General features: G+C 44.1%; 1 protein-coding gene across 6 annotated transcripts in view; it reads right to left on the bottom strand.

The window, feature by feature from the left end:
• rerea (arginine-glutamic acid dipeptide (RE) repeats a) overlaps nt 1-12,131 on the bottom strand; it is a 123,775-nt gene that overhangs the window by 15,996 nt on the left and 95,648 nt on the right. For 5 of the 6 annotated variants that reach the window (XM_068323668.1, XM_068323677.1, XM_068323661.1 and 2 more), the window contains 5 exons: nt 9,015-9,063; nt 8,364-8,488; nt 8,136-8,235; nt 7,364-7,462; nt 306-386 (listed from right to left, as the gene is read on the bottom strand). In XM_068323668.1, the coding sequence (XP_068179769.1) occupies nt 306-386; nt 7,364-7,462; nt 8,136-8,235; nt 8,364-8,488; nt 9,015-9,063 (454 nt within the window). Of the gene's footprint in view, nt 1-305; nt 387-1,128; nt 1,486-7,363; nt 7,463-8,135; nt 8,236-8,363; nt 8,489-9,014; nt 9,064-12,131 lie in introns of those variants that run through there. The other variant, XM_068323693.1, reaches the window with a different exon arrangement.

Genomic DNA, 12,131 nt, shown 5'->3' with positions numbered 1-12,131 from the left:
TCGAGTCCAAGTTTAACTGTCTGTAAATTACTTTTAACCTTCTCTTCTGTCAGGTTTAACAAGTTGTTTTCTGTCTTGTCAGACAGCCAGCAGGGAGATCTGACAAAACTGCACAAGCTGTTGGCAGCCAGTCCTGACTTACCAATAAGGCCTCTGGGTTAAAGCGCCATCAAGCTGGAAATATCACACATTAAGTGTTTTACTGCTCCGATGTTCCACTGCTTACCAGCAAACCACATTATTACATGAGTTTTAGTGCCGTTAAACAAATGAACGCTGAAAAACAGAAAAATAAATTGTCTTACCGTTTCTTTGTTGGGCAGCAGCTCTTTTCGGATCCTGAAGAAGTTTTTGCCGAATTGTCTCAAGCCTTTAATGAAACGCTTCTGCAATTTTTCACAGAAGAAAGAGACAGAAAGACAGAGAGAAAGAGACAGAGAGAAAGAACAAAAAGACCCAGTTACTGTCTGAAAAGTCAGCCAAACTGCTGCCACGCTAGTTAATAGTTACAACTGTGGCACAAAAATATTGTTTTGTTTGATTGGCTGTAGAAGTTTGATGTGAATCTAAAAAAAACCTCCTTTTCAAACGTGGAGAAAAAAGCAATGTCAGGGCAAACGAGAAGGAAAATGACAAGACAGAAAGAAACGCTGGGATAAAACTTACTAGAAAATACAGCTGAGGGGGGAACAAAATTACAATATCCTGAAAGCTGGAAAATATTCTACATGTTTATCATGTTAATCGGACGAATGGAAAGTTCGAGTCAAAAAACGTAAAACTTGAGTTGCAAAGCCAGAGAACGTTTCAGTGTGTTTGGTACAGATTCTATCTGGCCGTTTCTCAACGCAAAAGAAAACTTGTCAGAATGTAAACGACGCAAACACAGAGGGTGAGGGGAGATCAACATTACCACTTTATGACACTGGATCTGGACGTGAGAGCTGAATGTGTACAAAACGCCTTCACCTCAATCGGCATGAAAACAACCGCAGAAATGAAGAAATACCAACAAACAGAACACCACGGATATCTGTCCTCTCCTTTAAGCAGCCACCGACTGCAAGCCATAAAAAGCCGAGCCTGAAAACATTCATAACCAGCGGAGCAGACAACCAACAGATTTACTTTCTTGTTCCAGAGGCGAGCTCCGCTCCTCACTGATCTCAGCACCAACTGCTTCCACCAAGTAACTCCAGCAAAAAGAAGGGAAAAGTCCTCCGGGAGTAAAGCACCGATCTTCACGTCCAGTCCACAGGTACAGGGGAAATTAAGAGGGCAAATCCACGACGTCTCTGACGGTACACTGCTTCCCCCCCCTCTTTTTTTTTTTACAAGCAAGAAATAGCTTGTCACTCTCTGCTCTTCCACTACAAAGGGGAAGGCTTTACATGTGATCTTTCTGCAAGAGAGCCTCTGGTTTGCAGCGGGATGGAAAATCCGGACTGGAGTAGCGGCCAGCGCTTCCATCGGGTTGACTCCTCTCTATCTACACAATTTAAACGCCAGGCCACTGCTTGAAAACCCAAACCCAAAAGCTGTCACTGAAACAGAAACCAAAGCGACCACTTTAATCCAAACTCGCTGCCAGCCTGCAGGAGAAAACCAGACAGATTTTGTGTGGAGAAAGGTTGTTGGAGGTGGTGGAAGGAGACGGGTGAGGAGGAAAACCAGACACGGATTCCCTTCCTGAGCGCCGGGAGGAAACTTTCCATGTAATGCACAGTGCGTTATGTAACAACACACTGTTTACACGCCGAGGTTTGGTTGGGAGCAAAGGGCGACTTTACAGGAGGAACGCAACCAGATGACGAGTAAATCACACTGATGACAACAAAACATGAATATTTTTATTCACTGTCGAAACAAACCCAATAACAATAATACCTTTGTTAAGTTTTACTATTTAATTCTGAGCAACTACAGAAATTTGGGACAGATTTTAAGTCTAACCAAAAGCGAGATGCAACAGATGACAGCCTGAAAAAAACAGAAACAAAAACAACAGTCAAGAATTTAATTTGCATTAATCGGACTGAAGGTGTAGCAGCTGATTAGCCAGTAGATGGAGCCGTCCCCAACAGCAGCACCGTCACATCCCAGACACCCACCTCCAGTCAGCTCTGGCTGCTCTGGGGGTTCAGAGCAGGTTTGTGTTTGGACCATCAGACCATCAACCACCAACATTACAGCTCCAGTCTGACCAACACTGACAAAACCAGGCAAATAACGTTTCCAAATATCGACTTTCAATCATGTGAGTAGAAGAAAATGTCTAACAATTCACAAAGAAGGCATTATTTAAGTAAATATTAAATGCCTTAAAATGCAGCTTTAGTGCAACGCAGGTTATAAATTATAAAACATATATTACAGATTAAGTATTAAATTTCTGAAGGCAGGGAGGGATTATGTTGTCTAAATGTGTGTCCACCCGTTCCACCACTGGGGAGCCTACAGGAGGGGAGTGGGATTGTGATTTCCTGCCGGGGGTGTGTGTGTCGGGGGGTGTTAGACCTCCTAAGCAGCCTGCGAGTCCGTCCTAATTATGCCGTTGTAATTACATTCCCAAACCGTTCTATTTACACAGTCTGTCCGTCCATTTCCATAGGAGCTTAGCATGTGCGCCCCCACCCCCTCCTCCCCTCCCTTCCATTTTCTTTCTCTCGCTGCCTCCCTCCCTCCCTCCCTTCCTCTCTGCACATCGACTCCAGTTTAAGGCTCCATTTCAGCTGCTGGGGCTCACTGCTCTCCAGCCCAGCTAATAAATCATCCGCCAATCTGCTCCCTGAATCGCTCTGCCCCGGCTCCCATTGCTCCAGCCCGCAGTCGCTAGGCAACGCGCCGACTGGAGGCGGGGCTGAGAGAGCCAGAGCGAGGGGAAGAGGAGGGGGGGAGGAGGAAGAGGAAGGGGGGAAAGAGGAGGAGGAGGAGGAGGAGGGAGAAAGCACAACCAAATGGCCATCCTCCTGCAGAAACAACAGGCTCCTCTCTCCGACGGGGTTCCAGAGCTCAACCCGAGGTTCTCCCTCACAGGGAGGAGACGTAAAAGCAGGAGAAGGACAGAAATAACTCAATGGTCCACCGTTTTGTGCGACTGCCCTTTGTGCTCGATTGTTAGGAGTTGTAAAACTGGTTGAGATAAAGCCGACAAATGCAGAAAAGATGATTTGGTGATGACAGATAAGACGGAGAACAGCTCCAGTTAAGACTCTTGCAGACGTCACCGCCACCAGACCGACCAGCCGCAAACAAAAGCCACATTCAGTCAATGCGGAGTCATTACACTTGACTGTTGTTTAGAGCTGACCTTTCAGAGGCTGCTGTGTGTAAACCCAGAGGGTTGGGGACAGACCAAACCAAAAGGTGTACACACGGCCGTCTGCGTGAAATATCCCAACGTAATAAGATTGGCTACGGAGCGATGAGAGGAAATCACTACATGCTTGGAGAACAGACTGTTTTGACAGACATGAGACAGCCCACATCCTCTTTGTGCAGACAGAACTCATGAAGTCTATGTTTAGAGATGCTCCTAGTGACACAAATACGAATGAGATCTGCCTGTAAACCCATGAAATCCAAAGACCTTGGACAGACCTGCGGCTCTGTTTTAATATTTACCCAAAAACAAAGACATTCTGCCAGCTTCTAGGAGTCAGAGTAACATTCCTAGTTTCCTTTGCTTTGCACTGTCACAAAAAGTGACAGGAAATTCCAGCACACTCCCATCCTGGCTGCTGCTTAATTTAGTCAACAAACCCCACAAAAAAAAGAAAAGAAAAAAAGCGCCGCAAGCGCTGAAGTGTGACGCTGATAAAACCAGCTGCTGACTTGAAATCTATGAGCAGCAGAGGAAGGCAACCGGAGCAAAGCCGCTGGTCTTAACGTCACATCTGCAGCCTGCAGACGAGGATGCAGGGCAGCGGCACGTTGCATGTCTGTCTGCGGCTTTTACGGTCGAGTGCATTCAACCACTTGGGGGGGGTGGGGGGGGACCGATTCCTCTCCTCTGGTCGTCCCTACCTCTCCATCCCACCTCGGTGCTGTCGGAGTTCTGCTCCAGCCATCCATCAGCTGCAGACACAGCCGGCGATAAGCAGCGGTGTGGAGCAGCTGGCGGAGGAGCAGACCCGCCGCGCCACAGCAGTCACAGATCAGCTCCTCCGTCTCTGACATGGCGACGCTCAGCGTGATCGCTGCTGCCGCCGCTCCTTGTTGTTTATATGGCACCTCCTGTGGGCTGGTGCATTACTAGCACTGCTTATTTACCACCAGGGATGACAGCAGCTTCGTTTGAGCAGAGATTTTTATTTTATCCTAGTTTGTGAAGACGGGAATAGTTGGATATCCTTCAACAAGTCTGCAGGCAGAGCCGGAGCACAGGAAGTGTGACGATGTGACCTTAAGCTTTAGTTAGGAGTTCATTCACACGCGTCTGATAAAATAACTATAAATAAATCAATCATTTGAAACTGAAGATCAACCAACTAAATTAGTGAGTGTAAATTTAATACTCAATAGGTAAATGGGGGACATAACATTTATTCTGGGTATACAGATTATATTTAGTATCTGTTAATAATTACCTGAATTAATGTACAATTATTACTATTAACTATTAGATGTGACATTATTAAAATAATGTTGTGGGGGTTATTTATCTACATGTGACAGAAATATAAGTTTTCACAGAACGAGTAGAAAGACAAAACACTTTAGATCATTATCAGAAGTGTTGGTTGTGATCTCTAAATCTTCTGATTGAGAACTCTCTAACATCCCTTTTACTTTATAATCCAGACTATAAAATGATCTGATTCTCTAACCTGCTAACTGTGGTTTTGTGTTTTTGTACAAACTGCAATCGAGCTCTACGTGCTTCTGGGTGTTTAACATCACCGGAGATGCTTTTGTTCTTGGTTTATGGTTTGTTTCTGCAGCGCCATCAAAAAGGACGACTAGAGATCGGTGTGTGTGTGTGTGTGTGTGTGTGTGTGTGTGTGTGTGTGTGTGTGTGTGTGTGTGTGTGTGTGTGTGTGTGTGTCTGTGTGTGAGAAAGAGTGTGCAGGGATGTTTGATCCAGCTGTGGTGAGGTGGAACTCCATCACCCTGACTTTACAAAAAACAGAAGTCTAAAATATTTTCCCAAACTAAAATAATACCAATTATATTTGTGATTATATTGGTGATCAGATTTGTGTTAGAATGTGTTTCCATCCCCTTTGAGCACAACAACAGACTGTACTGAAGACTGCTCTATGGACCAGACTCTAATTTTCTGATCCAGCAAATAAGAAACTAAAAATGAAACGACAGTGTCACAGTCTCAAGGCCAACGAATCAAACAACCATTATGTTGAGGAATCATAAATGTTTTTCTTCTAGTTCTGGGGTTTAGATGGTTGTGTTTGTGGTAGAGGCTGCAAGCACACAGGAGGGAGATGGGGGGGGGGGAGTCAAAGATGGAGGGAGGGTGACGAGTGACCCTGAAGACAGGCTGATCCTGTCGTTCCCGAAGCCTCTGCTGTCACTTTTATTCACATCTCTGAGAGAATGCAGGGGCGGGGGCACCAGGCAGGAATAATGACGCTAGTCCTGGAGGGGGGTGAGATAGTTGGTGGGGGGGGGGTACACAACGAAGGGTGATAAATAAGTAAAGAGCAGCAGGGCTGATTTTTCTGGAGCTACATTCACACCTGTCCCTCAAGGTTACATGGCTGAAAAGGCACAACTGGAGATCACGTTACAAGGAGCAGAGTCCTCAGCCGGCGAGACTCGAGACAGCGTGGGGTAGCTGGACCACCCCCCAGACACAAAACACACTGTACCAGACGCCCTGACAGCTCCTCCCCTCTGCTTACATAAGGCTGTCTGGACAGGAACACAGTCAGGATGGACTGGGAGTCTTAAGGTCACAGAAAGAAATCAAATGTGCAACAATAACTGTCAGTAATGTGATTACAGCGCACTGACGTTAAATACATGGCCAATAAAATAGAACAGAATTAGCTGTAAAGGTTTATGTTTTCCATGTGTGGAGGCTTTTATCTGCAGTATGTAGCTGGATGAACATCCCGGCCCATATTAACAATCATTTCTGTGCCTTTAACTAACAACAAAGTGCTGGACTGAGGTTTTTAGAATCATTGCCTGCTTTACCGCTTTATTTCTATTCTGTTTAACGTCTGGTTCAGTCAGAAAAACACCAGTAAATACTATGTAAAATTAACTTCAGGGCATCGCTCCACGACTACCCATGTTATGTTATTTAATGCATGAAAAGACGTAACAGGGTTTATTTAACATCCTCATATGGTTATGAAAATAAAAAAAATCTAATATCTGTTGAGCTGTATTAGAGAATTATTACCTGATTTCATCTTCATCCAAAGAAATGACAGATATTAATCATAGTTTTTATGGGCGCGTGTCTCCCAGATTTCAGTGGTCATCGTTTGAGACGGATCACAATGTGATGCAAAAAGTGTTAAACCAATCCAAAAACTGCATCATCATCATCATCATCGTCATCATCTCCGGCTATGTCTTTACTGTGACTCTGATGCATTAATAAAGGATCGTTCATAAAGCCTTCAGTAAGACTTAGGTGACTAAATTCTGTGGTCTGACTTTTTATTCCTTTCAAAGTTCCTCTCATATCACATCATAAGTCGAAACCAATTTGCTTCCATGTGCTGCATCAAAACATCAACATTGACCAAACACTTCAACTTTTGGCACGACCAAAAATCAAAGATGAAAAGCATAACCCCCACCCCCCCCAGGAGGGGAGAAGATTAACAGAATCATTTTCTAAGTGGAGCTTTTAGTTTTCCTAAGCTCTTCAGACAGATGTTCAAACATTCGATTCAGTGAGTCGTTTAGAAGAAGAAGAAAAAAGCCAAAGGTTCAGCTGTTTCTGACATCCAGCGCTTTGCTCTCCCTCCTAAACCTTCATGGTGTTTGATCAGACAGAAAGCTGCCATTTTCTGATTCCAGCCCTTCCAACATATATGGGGAAGTTGACATCTACATTCTAACGGAGGCTAACATCAGCAGCCCTCAGTCTTTTCCCTTTCCAGACTCCCACTGAAGAATTATTCTGAGGGTGATAAACAGGATGCAGCTGCTCTCCAACCTTGGAGGAGCTGGAAACTGTTGAGTGTTCTGACTGAAGCTTTTGAGGCTGAGCCAAGACTCTTGTTTTTACCTCTCTCAACAGCTCCCTCTAAAGACACAAACAAGGCAAACAGCAAGAAGCACACAGATGAAAGAAGAACCTCACAACAGATCAATTCTTTTGCCTGATATTTTTCAAGCAATGGACACTTTTGAAAAAGCATTTCCTTAATTCTCTTACCACTTCGTCCTCTGACCAGCACTTCTCTATCAGTTTGGGGACAGGCTTCTTCACGAGGCGCTGGAGAGCTTTTCCTGCGTCGTAGCTGCTCTCATGAAGCTGAGGAAAATCACAAGCATCATGTCGACATCAGGGTGGTAAAAGAGGCACAAAAACATCAAAAACAAACATTAACAAAAGTGACAATATTTTTTATGAACACACAGAGGCAACATTTTGAAGTGTGACAACAATTTACTGAGATGATCTGTTAATTAATTCCACTGAGATCTTAACACATGACAGGAAACTCCCTGCGCCACCGTGACAAAAGCAATCACCGCTCAGGTTTAAACTCTTGTCACCATCAAATGGGCGAAACAGGCAGAGATGAAGCTCCTCCACTGAGATTAAACAAGCGCAGCTCATTTGAATTGCAAATGGAAAGAGAAGGTCAAGCGGCGGCGACCTAACCGCTATGTCACTTTACCCGTTTATAGAGTCGGAATAGAAATGCCCTGTTTATGATGAGTCTAATCTTTTTCCTCTGCATTCATTATCGATTTGACTGACATTTCTCTCATTACATTTAATGTATTGCAAATGTGTGAGGCTGGGTTCATTGCAGGGGGCGGAGGCTTGGCCATCGGCCATCACTGTGGCTGCATCTCAGTTTCAAACGGCAGATCAATCCCAGATACAGACGTGGTGAATGTTTCATCGTTTAGAACAAATAGTTTGGGTTTTTTTATTATTATGTAGACTTTGTTAAATCTGTTTCATGGCTACTTACAGTGTTAAGTGCATTTAATGTAGTGTCATCGCGTGAGGCCGCTAAACACCCGTCTTCTGTCGAGCCTCCGTCACACATCCCTGCAAAGGCAGCCATGCTCCTGCAGAAACAACACGTCAAAACTTCACATTAACACAGTAACAATACAACAACACTACCAACCTGTTATCAGTGCAGGAGGGCAGTGGACAAAATGGAACTTGCACCCCTGCCTTTGTGTGGGCTTACCTTGCAGCTCTGAGGTACATTAAAAGATCACAGTCATTCACTCCCGGCATCCAGACCAGCTCCTCATTCTCAGTCACGACCTGCCCGCCAGGAGAGGGGAAAGGCTGCAGCTCGGGAAGCTTGGCCTGATTAGTTCCAGGGAGAAGGAGAAGGAGAGGGACAGATGGTGTCACACTACAAATAGCACGCGAGCTCAAAGAAAATATCAGCTTCCATCCCCCTGTCATCAGCTTTTCACTGGGCGGTGGCACCGAAGAGCGCAGACAAGTTTCAGGATTGAGTGTCTTCACACAACAGAGAGGCGTAGCGCTCGGCTGACTGTCAGTGTTTGCAGCTCTTCAGATAAACAAGATGAGTCAAGACGTTCGTCTTTTCTCCAAGTTCAGATCCTGCCTAAATTTGGTTGCGATGAACTACTTTATATTGTGCTTTAACTCAAGCTACACAAACAGAACTGGAAATCATCATCCAACCTGACAAGAAGCTTCCACAGAAATTGATCAACATCTGGAATTAAAGGTTTTAAGGATTGAGAAGTGTGCTGAAGATATTATTTCACCACGCCTTTTGGATTGTACTATCTGAAATGACAAACCATGCTATGAATGAGGCTATAGCATTGCTTGTCGAGGTAAAATCTGTGTGACTTACTTGGTGACTGGGTCCCACTCGGATTTCCCCTTGTGTGCTGTTCAGTCGCCTGGGAAGAGACAAAGAAAAGCAGAATGAACAAATGTCTTGACTTAAGTTTCAAAGGCACCTGTAAAAAGATCCGTCAGCACCCTGCCTGTTGAATTAATTGACAAAGTCAGCGCCGACTACAGAATCCAAATCGTGGAGGAAAGGAAATGAGCAAAAAACTAAAAATTCATGACTTGGAGTTGTGGATCAAACAGAGTGCCGGGGGACGTGGGCTGTGCTTTATGTTGTGGCAACCTTTACACGCAAATCAAACATGAGGAAAAAGTACGATAATATTTAATTCTGCAAAGCAAACACAGATTTGAGGAGAGATTTTCTGGTCGACTGCTGCGAGGTGAGAGAAGCACATATGCAGGCTTGATATTGTGGTTGCAGCAATAAAACAGAATTCCCTTAAAGGAAGAAGGGGGTGGGGGTAGAGGTGTGTGTGTGTGTGTGTGTGTGTGTGTGTGTGTGTGTGTGTGTGTGTGTGTGTGTGTGTGTGTGTGTGTGTGTGTGTGTGTGTGTGTGTGTGTGTGTGTGTGTGTGTGTGTGTGTGTGTGTGTGTGTGTGTGTGTGTGTGTGTGTGTGTGTGTGCGCGCGTGCATGTTGGGTCTGGATATGCAGGGCGAGAGCCTCTGAAATGACTGCTGGTACAAATGTTGGTAGCCATAGAAACTGCAATTTAATAACAGTCCTCTGAATCTCCAGCTGCAGTGGATTAAAGAAAATGACAAGATGTTCCTTTGGAAAAGCCATTCCCTCCGTTGCCTTGGTAACAACACTGATTTTCAAACAGCTAAGTGTGGAGCGGCCCAGAATCTGTCAGCGTGATTTGCACCCGGAGAAGCTTGCACTCCATCACAGAGAGCAGGCAGAAACCTAAGAAGCCGCAGCCCTCTGGTCTCCTTACAGTCCTACAGCCACAAAAGCCAGCGACGGGTAAATATTAGACTTTGCTCTCTTTAACAGACATCCACCTCTCACACACCAGAGAGTAATTCATGCTGGCAAAAAGCACCGATATAGAGGATGTCAACGCTGGCCAAAACAAATAAATACACAAATAAAGAATTCAAACGGCGTCTGGGCTTCAGCGCATGACCCTCGGCTTCAGAACATGTCCAAACACTTTGTTTTATGACTGAAAGTCTCAGCACATATTCGGAACGCTGAATAAATGTGAGGCCGTTAAAATCTGGCAGCTCAGAGCGATGAACGGCGCTAATAAAGAAGGCACGGTCGTTTCCTGCGTCATCAGCACATCGGATTTAAAGGTTTCATACGCTAGAAGCTCTCGTAAAGCCACTTCCTGAGCTTTATCTGATGGAAAGTTTAGAACTCCAAATGACAACTGAGTCATTGTGTCTACAACAAGCTACACGAGCAAAAGCTTGGATTATAATCTAACCTAAATGTTTCGTATTAACGGTGCTGAACGTCTGCATGCCGTCTACTAACAAAGGAAAACGTTGATACGCCGAGTGAAGCAGCGAATCTGTTCTATGTTGTAACCGAAAGAAAGTTCCAGAAACGTGTTCCTGATGATGTGCAGTGGTCCAGGTCGGCGGTACGTTTGGCAGGAGGCTGTAAGGATGACAAATGAGGACCCCTGTGCCAGAATAGGAACGGCATGTTTTACTCAGGCAAATACCTGAGAGCAGACCTTCAGCTGGAACGCTTCACAGGTCCTGAGCAGGGAGACAGATTACAGCGATATCACAGCAGGAAGCACATCGGTTTCCATACAGACGGCAGGTTTACTTCAATAAACAGAAGAATACTTTAAATATGACTAGTGTTGAGTTAGTCAAATTAATATGTTCAACAGTAAGAAGGGAATGCTCAGGATCCCTAGTCATGGGTGCTTTAACTTTAGAAAGATAAAAGCCTGTTGCAGAGGTGATTGTGATTCAGGGCCTTCTCACAGAGGGTCACCTAGGAGTGACTAGCATGTAACAATAAAACACTTGGTCTGATATTAACATGAAAAAAGAAATGCCTGCAGCTATATAAGCTAAAGACCATGAAGCTCTCGCCACTCACGTCCCTGTCTAACTTATGTTTTCCTGTAATGGGAAACTCAAGTGAAGTTCTAACACTTGGTGACGTGGAATCAAGTCATAAGTTTTAACTGTGATTCCTGTTTACTGTAACAACAAAAAAACGCAATTTATAAAAACTCTAAATATACAAAAAACTAAAAATCCCATAGGATCAGGAAATACCTCTCCAAGACTGGAAGATCTGTGGAACAGGTTCTATCATTAAATATTTGACTGGTTGAGTCTTACCCCCCCAAAAACTTCATCTAGAGCAAATAACCCACATAACCTTACAGCAATTAAAAATAAGGTTTTTAATGAGCAAAAAACCCCAAAACAACACCCCAGAACTTCTCTGTTGTGTGTCGAAAGTTTAACTGCAAAAATATTAAAATACTGAATAAAATTTAACATCTGCTCCGGAATGAACCCGAGCATCATAATGAACCTAATTGTAACATGTAAACATGAAAATTTAAAATTAAAATAATCTCTTAATAGCTAAAGGCACCATTTCACTAGTTGGGTGTTGTATGTGGATTGTTTCATAAAAAAATATGAAATAGTTTTTGATTTATGCACCAGAATGAAACGTGAGTGACAGACAGCAGATGTTTCTGTAAGTCTAACTTCATTTGGTTTGTGTTGACTGTTCATTTCTCAAAAATAGGAGATAAAAATGTAAATGCTTTTTAACTTCCTGACTTTAAAAAAAAAATTTACCTTTTACGTCATTACTTACATTATTAACTCCTTACAATAACCGGTAACCTCTTAAAATAAGCTATTTAAAACATGCCCATCTGTTAAACGTGTCACTTCCGCATCAAACAGCGGAAGGATCCCATTTAGTCGTTGAGACCGAACAACGACGGGACGGTTCGGTCAACCTGCGTGTGCAATCAAAGATAACCCCGCCCCCTCCATCAATTCCAGCCAATCACAGCGCGAGTCTGTGGCACACTGACATAATTGCAGCGCAGGAAAAACAAACTCAACTTCATGGAACTCGAGTGCCCCGACGAGCGGAGGGAGCCGATCG

This window comes from Antennarius striatus, chromosome 2 (genome assembly GCF_040054535.1).
Source record: "Antennarius striatus isolate MH-2024 chromosome 2, ASM4005453v1, whole genome shotgun sequence".
Taxonomy (NCBI): Eukaryota; Metazoa; Chordata; class Actinopteri; order Lophiiformes; family Antennariidae; genus Antennarius; species Antennarius striatus.
This window is presented reverse-complemented; position numbering and strand designations above follow the sequence as displayed.